The sequence below is a fragment of the Danio aesculapii genome, chromosome 3 (assembly GCF_903798145.1).
Source record: "Danio aesculapii chromosome 3, fDanAes4.1, whole genome shotgun sequence".
Lineage (NCBI taxonomy): Eukaryota > Metazoa > Chordata > Actinopteri > Cypriniformes > Danionidae > Danio > Danio aesculapii.
The window spans coordinates 61,250,790-61,266,701 of record NC_079437.1 but is presented as its reverse complement, the minus strand read 5'-3'; the positions used below and the strand labels follow the sequence as shown (position 1 = coordinate 61,266,701).

Below are 15,912 nucleotides of genomic sequence, written 5' to 3'. Positions count from 1 at the left end.
AGACTGTTACCAGCAACAAGTTCAGAAGCCAGGGTCTGTCATGGTATGGGGTTGTGTCAGTGCCTTTAGCAAAGGTAACTTGCTCTTCTGTGATGCTCCATTAATGCTGAAAAGCACTTGGAGATTATGGAGCACAACATGCTGCCTTCTTTTCCAGGGACACTCATGCATATTTCAACAAGACAACGCAAAACCACATTCTGCACACATTACAGAGTCCTGCTGCAGAGGAAGAGGATACAGGTACTGGACTGGCCTGCCTGCAGTCCCGACCTGTCTCCAATAGAGAATGCGTGGCTTATTTTAAAGCAATGAAGACCCTGTACTGTTGCCCACCTTAAGACTTGTTTGCAGGCAGAATGGGACAAAATGACACCTGAAACACTTCATCACTTGGTGTCTTCTGTCCCTAAACATCTTTTAAGTGTTGTGAAAAGGAATGGCAACATTACACAGTGGTAAATGCTTTACTGATACCTTTTTTGAAATGTGTTGCAAGATCCAAAACTGGAATACATGTTTATTTAGAAAAAATAAACAACTATAAACATGATGAGGAACACATTAAATCATGTTTGTTGTATCGTCTGCAATGTCGAAGACCAATGTCGAAGACCAACAAGTCAAAGTAAAATTAGAAATCATTACTGTCTATTTTATTTGCATTTTCCATACTGTACCAACCTGTTCTGATTTGGGGTTGTATGTGTGTGTGTGTGTGTGTGTGTGTGTGTGTGTGTGTATGTCTCTGTATGTATGTGTGTGTGTCAGTGTGTGCGAGTGACGCAGGGCTCTATGTGCTGGTGGAGGGACTGGACGCCGCATCAGTGGGAGGATGTGTGTGTGACGCTGGAGCAGATCAGCAGTGCTGGAGCTCAAATTGGAGACATACTGTACATCTACTACACACACCAGCAGGAGAAGAAGGTAACACACACACACCATCACCTTGACCTTTTACACACAGATAAGGTTAGTCTTGTTTTGAATCTGCCACTATGCTGATGCACAGGCGTCTGTAGCTCCGCCCCTTTTGAAAAGAGCACAATCTCATTTGCATTTAAAGCCACAGTCACCAAAACACCACACTTAGGATCAGTAAACTAATAATCAGACTGTATCGTCGTGAGTAATGTATCTTCTTCCTTCCTTCTGTCAGTATCTGTATGCTGTGATAAAGGAGGTGACGGCGCTGGTTCCTGTGTTCAGGGACTCTCTGTACACTGTGGCGGTGTACACACCTGAGAGAACCAAACAGAGGAAGCCCATTTTACTGGCAACCCCCTCTCAACAAGACTTCAGCAGCTGGGTAATTGTCCAGATGAATAGCCAATCAGAAGAGTAGTGCCATCTAACCAATTAGAGCTGAGTTTAGCTTTCTTTGGCCAATCAGAACAGATTAGAGGCATCTTTGGCCTATCAGAGTAGAGCCATCTAACCAATCAGAGAAGAGTGGAGCAATCTGACCAATCAGAATAGAGTAGAGCCATCTGACCAATCAGAGCACAGTAAAAAAATCTTTGGCCAATCAGAGCAGAGTAGAAGCATCTGACCAATCAGAGAAGAGTATGGCAATCTGACCAATCAGAGAAGAGTCATCTGACCAGTCAGAGCAGAGTCATCTTAAGCCAATCAGAGCAGAGTAAAAGTATCTTTGACCAACCAGAGCAGCGTAGAAGCATCTAGCCTGTTATTGCAAATTATGTCCATCTGACCAATCAGAGCAAAGTAAAAGCATCTTTAGCAAATCAGAGCACAGTAGAAGCATGTGACCAATCAGAGAACAGTAGTGTCATCTGACCAATCAGACCAGGGTATGGCAATCTGACTAATCCGAGTAGAAGCATCTGACCAATCAGAGAAGAGTAGTGCCTTTTGACCTATCACAGCAAAGTAGAAGCATTTTTGGCCAATCAGAGCAGATTAAACCATCTTTAGCCAATCAAAGCAGAGTAGATCAATCAGGCCAATCAGAGAAGAGCAAAGCCATCTGACCAATCAGTGCAGAGTTTGGCCATCCGACCAATCAGAACAGAGTAAAAGCATATTTGCTCAATGAGAGCAGAGTATAAGCATCTAACCAATCAGAGAAAAGCAAACTCACCTGACCAATCAGAGGAAAAATAGGGCCGTCTAACCAATCAGAGCAGATTGGAGCCATCTTTGGCAACTAAGAGCAGAGTAGAAGCATCTTTGGCCAATTAGAGAAGAGTACATCAATCTGGCCTATCAGACGAAAGGAGCGAAATCTGACCAATCATAGCAGAGCAAATCAATCTAACCAATCAGAGCAGAGTAAGGAAATCTGACCAATCAGCAATCAGAGGAGAAATGAGCTGTAATTGATAGAATTGTATGGTATATAGAGGGAGTGCTCTGCTGTGAGTGATGTTTGGTGTCTGTCTGTCTGCAGTTGTGTCTGCTGAATGCGTCGTGTTGTGCATCCAGAGCTCTGGGGGATCATCCGTCTACCCAGGCCCTGTGGGCGGTCACCTGTACAGGGGATGTTATGGTTCATGAGCCCTCGCCCAGTCTGGAGGCTCCGGCACAGTATTTACCCTGCGATCAGATGTAAGTACACCCGTCTGTCTGTCTGTCTGTCTGTCTGTCTAAACCTAGTTAGCTGCCGTATTGTCTGCTGTCTACATAGTAAGCACATTCACATGCCACACAAATCTACTCAAGGCTGATGTACACTTTGTGAAGGCTTTCATACTGTGGTGTGTATGTGTCTGTCTGTGCGCATGTGTGTGTGTGTCTGTTCTGTACCTGCCCTGGCTCAGGTTCTGGCGTCAGGTTCCCGCTCATCTGCTGTGTGTGGAGTCCAACAGTCTGGGTGTGGTGTGGGGCATCGGGCACGATCACACAGCCTGGGTCTACACTGGGGGGAGATCAGCTCAGGGTAAACACACACACACACACACACACACACACACAAACACGTCTGGATAAACTGAAGTGTTTTCTCATGTGTCCTGCTGCACGCTCTTTTAAAATGTGCTTCCATTCAGCATCAGCACCGAATCTTTATCTCATGCAAGAGCGTTTCAGGTGAACGCTTCAGTCTGACGTTTGACCCTTTGGTCTTTCTCTTGGACTCTCTCCAGTGTCTGGACCTGTGAAGCTGAATGAGGAGGTCAGTGATGTGAGGAGTGTGTGCATCTATGAGAACCAGCGCTGGAACCCAATGACAGGATACACTGACAAGTGAGTGTGTATGTTCACATGCAGGACAGCCTGTAAAGGGCACCTATTATCCAGAAATCACGTTTATAAGGTGTTTAAACAAAGGTGTGTGTCAGAAGTGTGTGAATATCTCCAGCCTCTAAGAGTAAACATGAGTTAAGTGTATTTGTTATAATCAGACTTGATGAAGGAAACACTTTGATTGACATTCCGTCTTTGTACGCATCATCAGAGGGGGAAAGCCCCGCCCACTAGTCCCCGTCTCTCCCTCATTAGCATAAACAGCAGCCCTGGGTGAGAAGCAGCCGTCTGTCCATTAGCCATTAGAGTGTTTGAGCTGCTGAAGATAATGTCAGCGTAGACTAAGAGGATTATAGATGTGGAGTTTCAGATGAAGCAGGAGTCTCCATAGACTGACAGAAGCATGAAGCACACATGCACACCTGACCAGCACTGACAACACGAGTCCAGATTTGAATCTGCCATTATACTGATGCATAGGCATTTGTAGCTCCGCCCTCTTCTAAAAAGAGCACAATCTCATTTGCATTTAAAGTGACAGTCACCAAAACGCCACGATTAGAATCAAAGCCTAAACGGGTCAGTTTCAGAGAGATACACAACATTATCTGTGTGATATTTTGAGTTGAAACTTCACACACTCTACAGAGACATCATCTTGTAAAAAGGTGCATAACTGGTTCCCTTTAAACTAAGAAATCCTTTAGTTAAAACTATCCTTCAGACCTTTAGAAACCCTTAGTGAAACATGGCATTCAAGGAAAGACCCTAAGACTGTCATTAAATCTCCCCCTTAATAATCTAAGTGTTCCCTAAAACTGAAAATCAGTCACATCAGCCTAGAAAATAGCAACTTTTCATTTTCTGTCAGTCTTAGTACACAATGTAACTACAGAAAAGTCAAGCTGTAACTAGGAAACTTATCTTTAGCTTATTTCTAAACTCACTTTTAAAATGAGATGCTACTGGTCTAATCCGATTCAATGATCTATGCTAAGCTAAGCTAAAAGTGCTGCTGCCAGACCCAGAGATCGGCTGAATGGATTCAAAAATGGTAAAGCTCACTGGGATCACATTCAGAACGATGTTTTTTCCAGTAAATAAATGATAAAACCCTGACAGAAAGTGAGAATTCAGTCAAATATTAAGGAAATATGAATGAAATATGAATGAAATATTAAGCAATATTAGATTTTAAATCTACAGACGACATTGTGGAGAAGCTTTGCTTGATGTAAAGTCCTCCTTTCAAAGATTATTTAAAGATTATGACTATCACGAACATAATTGGTTATACCAGGGGGAAAATGTTAAAAAAATTCATGAAAATTGAAGTATTAAAATTAAAGTACCTCGGGTTCTCAGTGCTAGTTTTGGCATCTTTGGGTTTCTTCCTTTGAAAATGATGGGGAAAAATAATTTGTGTTGTTTTAATTTCTCTACACTGTCTGCGATCGCAAAATTCCTGGTTTGATTAGATAGATTACATGAGCTGGATTCACTGGTCAGACGTGCTAGTAGCACACTGAGGACACCTGCTGGTTACAAAAAGAAACGCATAAACTAAAAATAAGCAAGTCATTATCATCAGTCAGTGTGGACGCAAATATAATTATATTTATCGTTATTATGTTTGGTGTGAACACTGCACTTTTTCTGGAAATAGGCTAATTTTACAGCTTCCCTAGACTTAAACAGTTGATCTTGTTTCTCTACTTCTTTATTAATATAGTTGTGGTGTAAACTACTGTATGCTATTCTTTAACACTGATAACAGTTTTTAGATTGCTATCTTCATAGTTATTGTCTTGATTTAAACAGGTCTGTGGTGATAGGTGTACCAATATGTGTGTGTTTTCTGAATAATGTGTTTTCTCAGAGGTTTGCCCACTGACCGCTACATGTGGAGCGACGCGTCCGGCTTTAGAGAGAGCACTAAAGAAAACACCAGACCTCCATCACCGCAGTGGACATGGGTACATTAGTAGTTTTACTCCACTTAAGACATGCTGATATTCAATAATTCAATATGTTAGAGATAAAGTGGATCCAGGAGGTTGTTATCGCAGAATGAAGCTCGACAGGTGTATCAGCAGCCATCCTGGATGTACTTTATCCTGCTTATTACATGGCTACATGCCATAAAACTTAAAAAACTAGACATAAAACATTGATCTGAGCCGTAATAGTAGATTAATCTCATCAATTAAAGGCGAAGCTGACTAACTAAAACAGCTGATGGAGTATACACTAACCCGAGCATTATTCAGACACTAGATGGAGACAAACAGTCAAAAACACAAAGCTGACAGAAACAGCTGATGGAGTATACACTAACCTGCGCATTATTCAGACACTAGATGGAGACAAACAGTCTAAAACAGCTGATGGAGTATACACTAACCCGAGCATTATTCAGACACTAGATGGAGACAAACAGTCTAAAACAGCTGATGGAGTATACACTAACCCGAGCATTATTCAGACACTAGATGGAGACAAACAGTCTAAAACAGCTGATGGAGTATACACTAACCTGCGCAATATTCAGACACTAGATGGCGCCAAACAGTCAAAAACACAAAGCTGTTTTTCTTTCCTTAATTAGAGTTTGTGTCTTGTTTCTAGTCCAGATAGCTAAATATTCATATATCAAGAAGCAAATCAAGGAGTTTTTCCTTAACACAAGCAAAATATGTGGTAAACAAAGTAATTTAGTTTTTGCTTTGAAGTGACAGTATTCTCCTTACCCCATTAACAGATTATTCTGCATGTCTTAAGGAAAATCTCACTTATTATCTGAGATATTTGGACTAGAATCAAGACAAAATTTCTTGTTAATGATTAAAGCTACAGCAATTAATCGCAACATGAAAGTTTGATACTGGAAGAAGCCTACTGTACTGTCTGGATTAATATTATTATTACTATGATATTATGCACAGATGAGTGATGGTTGCGTCTTTCTCTCGCAGGTTTCTGATTGGACGGTGGACTACAGTATCCCAGGAGGGACAGATAAAGAGGGATGGCAGTACGCTGCAGATTTCCCGGTGTATGTGCACTGCCAACACTAATAATTGTTCACACAAGACTTTCACTCTTAAATCTTGATCATTCATTTATTTTCCTCCGTCTTAGTCCCTTATTAATCAGGGGTCTCCACCGCTGAATGAACTGCTAATTTTTCCAGCATATGCTTACACAGCGGATGCCCTTCCAGCGGCAACCCAGTACTGGGAAACACCCATACACTCTCACATTCACACACACACTCATACACTACGGCCAATTTAGTTGATCAATTCCCCTATAGCGCATGTGTGAAACCCACGCCAACTGACCCAGCCGGGACTTAAACTAGAAACCTTGCTGTGAGGCCACAGTGATGACCACTGAGCCACCGTGCCGCCCAATAATAAAATGATCAAATAATAATATTATTTCTTATATGTATAAATACATTTTTATTTCCTTATTTTACAATTTAATTGTGTTATAGTGATATTTTATGAACTAAATCAACTAAATAAGTTTTTTCACATTTAGCTTAGCTTAGCACAGATCATTGAATCAGATTAGACCATTAGCATCTCACTTTAAAAACGTCAAATGTAGATAAAACTCATTTTATGACCGTGTAATATTGTTTATTTATGTATTTAAGAACTAACATGTGTCCATGCAGGAGCTTTCACGGGTACAAGACGATGAAGGACTTTGTGCGGCGGAGGCGTTGGGCAAGGTTAGCTCACTCTTACATGCGCTGATGTTTTTGTATATTCATTTTGTACTGGGCACCCACTGGGTCATATAGACTTTCAGGAATATCGTGGAAATTTTAGAAGGTCTATTACAGATATTAAGAGTCAGGGAGTTTATTTATTTAACATTAAGAAGGGAGAGGGGGTTCAGGAGTTTAAAGCACACATGAAATCAAAACAACAATTCATCTGTGCAGGACTTTAAGAACAAAAAAATAGTTTAATCCATAATGTAAATCTGAAAATGCACTTCCTGTTTGTTTTCGGTTCAATTCTGAGATTAGGGCTGTTTCTCAATTCCAAGAACGCAGAGGACGGACTTGCGTTCTTGTGGAGAGCGGTCTTGCCAGTTGTCCTCTGAAGAACGAACGCGGGAGACCACGAGAACAGAGAACGCACCCTGTGAGAAATGAGATGCTGCGTTCTTCCTGATGGTCACATGACCTTCACGCGCTTCTTTAATGGAAAATTATTTAAACATGACAGCATTCACACAACGATTTATTGTTTTCCCCTTTCAAAACACATACTCTGCATAAAAACAGTATAAATATACATTGCACAAAATAAACAAAACAGATTTGAATATGAATTTCAGCAATAACTGAACCATTACAGTGTTCATTCCTTTATTAAGATGTCCATGGTCATGTTTACTTTCACCGTTTCATTTAGGGAAACTCCTGAGGTAAATAAGTTCTATCTCTAAACTTTAATATTAAATCGAAATAAAATGCTGCGCTTCCCACCTCCAGTCACAATGACTTCTGGGACTTCTTATGCGAGTTTGGTGCTTAAGTCTGCATCGGTGCGTCCTCGATATCAAGATCACATCCGGGAAGTTTCACGTGTCCTCCGTTCTTGAGTATTGGAACCGAACTTTGGCAGCTGTTGATGACGTTACACGAGAACGCAAGACCGCTGAAGAACGCGTATTGAGAAACAGCCTAGGTCTGTCTGAGGTGTTGGGCGTGGCTAACATACTTAACCACGCCCCTCCAGGAGGAGGAGTCTTTTGGGTTGTAATAACTCTCCCCAAACTGTTTTCCCCATCTTTCTGAATGAACCGCCTAGTTTGCTACATCCAATCAGCTCGCAGAGGAAAAAAACAAGCCACGCCCACTGTTTTCCTATTTAATATTCTGTTTCTCTAGGAACTGCTTCACAATACCAAAAAAATAAATCATTTGCAGCTTCTGGTTCATGCAGACATTGAATTTTAGTTTCCGTTTATCAAATGTGATTGTGCTTTACTATAATTCTTAGGTAAGGCAATATTTTTTTACCCTACTGAAAAAACAGCTTTAACCAGCCAAGGCTGGTTGACTGGTTTTAGAGGAAAATGACCAGCTAAAACCAGCTTGACCAGCCTAGCCAGGCTGGGAGCCCAGCCAAAACCAGCTATGTCCAGCTTAAACCAGGCTGGTCTAGCTGGTTTTAGCTGGATTTAGCTGGTCATTTTCCAGCCTGACCAGCTAAGACCAGGCTGGAAATGGCTGGAAACCAGCCTGGAAATGGCCAAAACCCCTCTAAAACCAGGCTGGTCAACCAGCTAGCCTAGGCTGGTTTAAGCTGGATTTTTCAGCAGGGTAATTTAATTAATTAATTTAATTTATTCATTCATTCGTCTGTCATCAACTTAAAGGAATAGGTCACCTGAATATTAAAATTCCAGCATAATTTACACACCCTTAAGCAGAGGTGCCGCTAGGGGTGAGGAAAGTTAGGATGAGTCTAAGGGCCCATGCCGCGATCCACCCCCTCCCCCCGCTCTTGATGATCCACCATGATACCATGATCTGCTACCCCGCCCCTCCCCAAGCAGGATCTACATAGGATCTAATTAAATTGTTATAGTAATTTCAGAACTGCTGATTTAAGCTTTGAATAATTGTTCAGCTAAACATGCACTCTAATGTTAAAAGTGTAATGTTTTTAGAAATATTTTAGGGAATACTTTATTATAATGTGCAATTCACACTATTAACAAACCATCAACTAATACTTTTAGCTCTGACTATTATTATACTATGATTAGCTGCTTATTAATAGTTATTAAGGTAGTATTTGGGTTTAGGTTTGGGTATTGGCTAGGTTTAGGGATATAGAGAGATCAGACTTTATAAGCTCTAATAAACAGTATCTTAATAATAGGCAGGTAATAACTAGGCCCACATGGATTCTGTGAAACAGAACTCTGCAGATTTAGATCATTAATTCTGTTTATTTACTTGAGTGGATGTGTGTAAATCTATATTTATTCAGTTTTTATATTAATTACAGTAATATTATTGACTAATGTGAAAATGTTCGTCTGATTTATGTACAGTGCAGTGTGTACAGTAATATTATCTGTCTTTTAGTAGAGATATTATATGAGAGACTTGCTTTGTTTACCAAATAAAGTGAATCTAAATGGATTTGCATTTTAAACATTAAATAAAAGTTAAAAGCTATTATTTTTTATTTCACATATTAAGGTTTTAGTTATGAAACTCCCAAAATAATTCAGCACAAATCCACAGATTTTTAGCTAAATTCTCTGCAGAAACAGCACGTCTGCAGATTCCGTCTGGCCCTGGTGATCAGTCAGTAGTAAATGGTGTGAATAGTTGCGTAAACTAAAGTGTTACCTGAACCGCTGTGTGTTTTCTGTCAGGAGGTGTGAGCTCAGCCTGACAGGGCCTTGGATGAAGGTTCCTCCGATCGCTCTGACCGATGTGACCGTCCTGCCATGTCTATCCCAGTGCCGGCTGGAGCAGGTGCCCGTCTGGGCTCTCAGTGAGAAGGGGGATGTGCTGTGCCGTCTGGGGGTCACTCCTGAAAACCCCGCTGTGAGCTCTCACACAAACATGACTTCATTGAACATCTATTACACACACAGGGCGCACTCACATTAGGTTCAGTTGTCTTGAACCATGCCAAAGCGCGATTGTCCCCCAGTGTCTTCCCCTCGGCCTGCACTCACATTACAGTTTTTACCGATCGGACCTGAGCATGCTTACATCATCAATGATGCTCTGTTCAGTTTAACAGGAAGAGAAGCGCTCTCGCTCTGCAAAGTAAAGATGGCTTTAGTGATGTTGCTTTGTATTATCTTTAGACTTTTTTTTTAGACTTTTGCTGAACAGATCCGCCACTTTTGACACTCATAAACAATCATAAAGTCCTGGTGCTGCAGGTATTAGGAGGTTTCCTGAAGGTGCAGCTGACATGCAGTGAGGGGTTTGCATCTTTAATAATCTACGACAGTTTGTGTTCATTGAAAAGTAAGAATGATTCATAAATCCATATCAAACAGTGCTGTAAAAGTCACGTCGCATCTTCAGTTTCAGGCTCAGGCACTCTTTGCACTCACACTACAAGTGTACTGCAACAAAGCCCAAGTGAACCATGTTCAGGCACACCTCTTCAAACTGGGCCAGGGCCGGCCAACTGAGCAGTGCCCAATTCAGAGCATGGGCAACCATGGGCAACCATTTTGTAAGAACACTGTAGATTGTATAACGTCCTGGTTACGTACGTAACCCACGTTCCCAAAATAGGGAATGGAGAAGTGTGTCTGGAACAGACTATGGGAGTCATTCTGAAGAGTAAGAAAACGGGCCAATGAAAGCCGAATGAATTGGCGGAGCTTAGCAGAGTGTATCAGCTGATGGCTGCTGAAGAGCCGATCAGTCAGCTAACACTCAGCTGCTGTGGCAGTGCAGACACAAGTCTCCGTTCCCTATTTGGGGAACGTGGTTTACATATGTAACCAGGACATTTCCCTTCATGGGAACTACAATGTGTGTCTGGAACAGACTATGGGAGACTGTATGGAAAACGTCACAGCAGCTAAGCCCGTCACACTCCTGGTGTGAAGTTTGCCAAGCATAGCGTGAGCGCACAAGCAAGAGCGCAACCTTCCAACGTCCCGTCGGCCCTTTAAATACCGTTACATGGGAATAATTAGAAAATGTAGACTGAGGGTTTTAAATGTGCTTTTACCTAGCTAAAATAGACCAGGGGTTTTAGAAATATGACGGTACGTTGGGAAAGCGTGGCAGTCCACAAAGGTCACCTGTTACCTAAGAGGGGAGACTTGGTGGAAATAAGAACATATGGAGTAACCCTAATGAGGATAGCTGGCACCAAACCTCAAAAGTGGGCATACCAGACATCACACTGAGCCAGGGGCAGGTGCAGGGGGCCTCGGAGGAATTCTCTAGGGTTCTTACTAGGGGAACTTACTAGCAGAATTGAAAAAGTGCACGTATCTCCGGGTTAGGGAGCATGGAGTAGCAAGCGTTTTCGAGCGTAATTTCCTCTCAGTTGACCAGGGTTACCCAGTAATCTAGAGGAAACTGGAAAAGTAGGCTCCGCTCTTTTAAGTGTGCTTTCTCTCTCGGAGGACACGGCTTACCCTGGCACCCGAAGCGAGGGCGATGGCTCTTCTGCTTGCTCTCATATTGAGTGTGTGGGACGTCCTGTAACCCCTGGCTCTGTGAAACCACAGGGAAGTTCGTGGCTTCATGTGGGAACCGATCAGCCATTTAAGTCCATCAGCATTGGAGGAGGTCATCAGGTGTGGGCCATCGCCCGGGACGGGGCCGTCTTCTACCGGGGCTCCGTTTCAGCCAATAATCCAGCAGGTGAGCCTTCAGATCAGTCCTGTTTTGTCTTTACACTTTCAATTATTCTATTAGGAACAACACATACGCTTAACACAGACACACATGCACACATAGACATCACCGATATGCTGTAAAACTGCAGGTTAACTGTTTATATATAACAATTGAAGAACTTCGTTTGTTGGACACATTTGATATGGTTCGGCTGTTTTTCATAGCTATTTTACTCATTTATATTAATCAAATTAAGGTCTAATTCATACTTCCTTTGGTTTTGGCAGGCGAGTGCTGGTACCACATCCCCTCTCCGCCGCGGCAGACCCTCAAGCAGGTGTCAGTGGGCAGAACATCTGTTTACGCTGTGGATGAAAGCGGTGAGACTGTGGATTTTAGCTGTATTTATTGAGATCAGTCTGTATGTATTTAAATTGTAGACGTTCTCTTTAGATGCATGAATTGGGAGAAGTTGATTGCAAATTATTGCACCTACTTTGACTTTGCCCTAATAAAGAAAGTATGTACTTTTGAGTGTGCAACAGAAAAGTATGCATGGTTTGGAGCAAACTACTTCCTTTCTTAGTAACATGTCCTGTCAATCATCTCGTCACATCATCCACACTTCTGTCATATTGAGCGTACTGTAGAGTCATCAGTGAGTTAATCTGTCATACACGAGTCTTTCACACAGAGAAATCTCCTCAGGTGTTTGCAGAATTACACAGTCACAAGTTACGGTCCAAACATGTCTTTCTAGAAGTTCACATTGTTTTTGGAAATTAAATATAACAAATATTTTCCATTCGGTTCGATATTGTCATTCAAACATCTTTATCAAAGCCTCTCCACTTAACAATTGGTCATCCGCCATCTTTGTAGTTTGTTTACATAATTTACCCACATTTGTAGTTCTAAGTGAATTCTCATCCAACACACAATGTATTGTGGGTAATATTAGCAGTTGCAGTATGCACAGATCTGCACTTCAAATGTCTACCAGAAATAGTCAACCATCCGAGAACCTTTGGCATAGCCTACTCTTCTCAACAGACACTCACTGGCCACTTTATTAGGTACACCTGTCCAACTGCTCGTTATCGCAAATTTCTAATCAGCCAATCACATGGCAGCAGCTCAATGCATTTAGGCATGTAGACATGATCAAGAGGATCTGCTGCAGTTCAAACTGAGCATCAGAATGGGGAAGAAAGGGGATTTAAGAGACTTTGAACGTGGCATGGTTGTTGGTGCCAGACGGGCTGCTCTGAGTATTTCAGAAACTGCTGATCTACTGGGATTTTCACGCACAACCCTCTCTACAGAGAATGGTCAGACAAAGAGGAAATATCCAGTGAGCGGCAGTTCTGTGGGCGCGAATGCCTTGTTGATGCCAGAGGTCAGAGGAGAATGGCCAGGCTGGTTCCAGCTGATAGAAAGGCAACAGTAACTCAAATAAGCACTCGTTACAACCGAGGTCTGCAGAAGAGCATCTCTGAACACACAACACGTCCAACCTTGAGGCGGATGGGCTACAGCAGCAGAAGACCACACCGGGTGCCGCTCCTGTCAGCTAAGAACAGGAAACTGAGGCTACAATTCACACAGGCTCACCAAAACTGGACAATAGAAGATTGGAGAAGCGTTGCCTGGTCTGATGAGTCTCCATTTCTGCTGCCAGATTCAGATGCTCGGCTCACAATTTGGCCTCAACAACATGAAAGCATGGATCCATCCTGCCTTGTATCAGCGGTTCAGGCTGGTGGTGGTGGTGTAATGGTGTGGGGGAGATTTTCTTGGCACACTTTGGGTCCATTAGTACCAATTGAGCATGGTGTCTACCCCACAGCCTACCTGAGTATTGTTGCTGACCATGTCCATCCCTTTATGAGCACAGTGTCTCCATCTTCTGATGGCTACTTCCAGCAGGATAACGCACCATGTCATAAAGCGTGAATCATCTCAGACTGGTTTCTTGAACATGACAATGAGTTCACTGTACTCAAATGGCCTCCACAGTCACCAGAGCTCAATCCAATAGAGCACCTTTGGATGTGGTGGAACGGGAGATTGGCATCATGGATGTGCAGCAACTGTGTGATGCTATCATGTCAATATGGAGCAAAATCTCTGAGGAATATGTCCAGTAGCTTGTTGAATCTCTGCTACGAAGGATTAATGCCGTTTTGAAGACAAAAGGGGGTCCAACCCGCTACTAGTAAGGTGTACCTAATAAAGTGGCCGGTGAGTGTACTATGATTTAGGACACACGTATTATATTTTCGAATACTATTTAGGACAGATAGTATGAGAATTGGGACGCAGCATATATGTTCAAATAAGAAGTATACAACCAGAGCACAGTTTCAGCTACATTAGCAGTGAGAGGAGTGAATATCAGTCACCATTCTGTCTTGACTTTTATATTTTGTTTGTAAACAAAACAGGTTTAAAGATGACCTTTCATTTCTAATAAATTAGAGAATCTCTGATCTCTCTCTGTGTGTGTGTGTGTGTGTGTGTGTGTGCAGGTAATCTGTGGTTCAGACAGGGTTTGACACCCAGCTATCCTCAGGGCTCAGCATGGGAGCTCATCTCCAATAATGTGTGTAAGGTGTCTGTCGGACCGCTGGACCAGGTTTGAGACCTTTTAAAATACGAATGCACGTTCTGTTGTAAACATAAACACAACCACAACAAAGATGAACACTTTAAAAATATATATTTAATGGATTTAAAATGTTTCACCTTCATTAGTGATAAAATCTGATCTCAGAAGCGTGTGGTGTTCCTCAAGGCTCGATCTTAGGCCCTTTGTTATTCTTTAATATTAGGCTGCTACCTTTCTCCCTTTTCTCCTTCACCCTACTATATACAGTGAGGAAAATAAGTATTGAACTGGTCATTTTTTCCTGGGATTAATATCTCTAAAGGAGCTGTTGACGTGGAATTGAAGCAGAGTTTGGTAAAAACTCAAATAATACACACATGACAATAAAACAAAACAAATCTGAAAGCTGAGTTGTGTTTAATAAGAATGAAATGACACGAGGAGAAAGCTGAACTACTGAAATGTGTTGAATACTTTATATAAAAGGCTTTTTTAATGATGGCAGCTTAAAGATTTCAACAGTGTGTTAAAATCTGGATGGTTCTGTGGGTCTCATCTATCAAATCTGAGCTTTATTCTGTATTCTCTATTGGATTGGGGTCAGGTGATTGGTTGGGCCATTCTACAGCTTGATTTTCTTTCTCTGAAAGCTTCTGAGAATCTCCTTGGCTGTCTCATTGTCTTGCTGAAATGTCCACCCTGGCTTCATCTTCATCCTCCTGCTGATGTAGATGTTGGACTGAAGCAGCTGATATTCATTAAGCTAAGGAAGGGCAGAGGAGTGCTACTGAGAGATTTCAGCTGCTGTCTGGGCCTTCACTACACCTTTCTTCATGTGTTCAATACTTTTTCCCTGTGTCATTTCATTTATCACACAGAACTTCATTTGTAAGCTATTTAGATTAGTTTTGTTTTCATATATGGATTTCTTTGGTTGTCATCATCGTCCAGTGAAAATTATAAGTCAGCAGCAGCTATAGAGAGATGTTTTCTGAGAGAAATGCTGACGTGTTCAATACTTATTTCCCTCAATGTAACCAAGTTTCCCCCCACACTCTTCTATAGAAAGCTTTGCTAGCTCCTGTTATGCCCAGATCCACCCCTGTCCCAACTATCTTAACAATAGAGCCCTTGGGGTTTCCAAGATGGCGGCTTGAAGGAAGGCTGTGTGTAGTTAAGCGGTAGTGTCACGTTGTCATATTTTATTTAAAAAACTTTCAGTAGGTTACATTTTTACACGCGCAGACTCAGTATTCTACAGTATGAGCATAGATGACTACTTTCTGAGGCAATCGGAAAATATGTCACGCAAAAAAACGCAGTTTACCAGCCGTGAGGAGGCTGACGAACATCCTGACGGCGCCAACACGAGCTCATCCACAAACCCACTGTCGGATGCGGTAGCGGAGATTACAGCTAATATTTCTAAACTCATAGATGATAAAACAATAGAGCCCTTTCCTCAAGACTGTTATCATGCGTTTAATGGTCATCATACTTTTACATCCTTCAAAGTTTTTAATATTTAGAGTTTCTTTAATGTATGTATATTTATATGTATTTGCATATGTATTATATCATCTTTGAATCAAATTACAACAGAAATCAGTCTGATGCTATTGTTTTCCTCCTTCTGAAAGTCTTGATAACACCATCCTGGAGTTTTTCTGTCATTATTTCAGCTAATAGGATTGTAGTATAATGATTTGTTGTCCTCTCG

General features: G+C 41.8%; 2 protein-coding genes across 2 annotated transcripts in view; both read left to right on the top strand.

Annotated features, from left to right (window-relative positions):
* Nucleotides 1-15,912, top strand: part of baiap2l1b (BAR/IMD domain containing adaptor protein 2 like 1b) — a 258,771-nt gene that overhangs the window by 183,893 nt on the left and 58,966 nt on the right. The window lies entirely within an intron of this gene.
* tecpr1b (tectonin beta-propeller repeat containing 1b) overlaps nucleotides 1-15,912 on the top strand; it is a 42,388-nt gene that overhangs the window by 22,946 nt on the left and 3,530 nt on the right. The window contains exons 12-23 of the mRNA XM_056454385.1: nucleotides 772-927; nucleotides 1,160-1,309; nucleotides 2,414-2,571; nucleotides 2,784-2,902; nucleotides 3,108-3,207; nucleotides 5,087-5,183; nucleotides 6,183-6,262; nucleotides 6,896-6,952; nucleotides 9,631-9,805; nucleotides 11,470-11,605; nucleotides 11,869-11,961; nucleotides 14,113-14,219. Coding sequence (XP_056310360.1) covers nucleotides 772-927; nucleotides 1,160-1,309; nucleotides 2,414-2,571; nucleotides 2,784-2,902; nucleotides 3,108-3,207; nucleotides 5,087-5,183; nucleotides 6,183-6,262; nucleotides 6,896-6,952; nucleotides 9,631-9,805; nucleotides 11,470-11,605; nucleotides 11,869-11,961; nucleotides 14,113-14,219 — 1,428 coding nt within the window. The remainder of the gene's footprint in view (nucleotides 1-771; nucleotides 928-1,159; nucleotides 1,310-2,413; nucleotides 2,572-2,783; nucleotides 2,903-3,107; nucleotides 3,208-5,086; nucleotides 5,184-6,182; nucleotides 6,263-6,895; nucleotides 6,953-9,630; nucleotides 9,806-11,469; nucleotides 11,606-11,868; nucleotides 11,962-14,112; nucleotides 14,220-15,912) is intronic.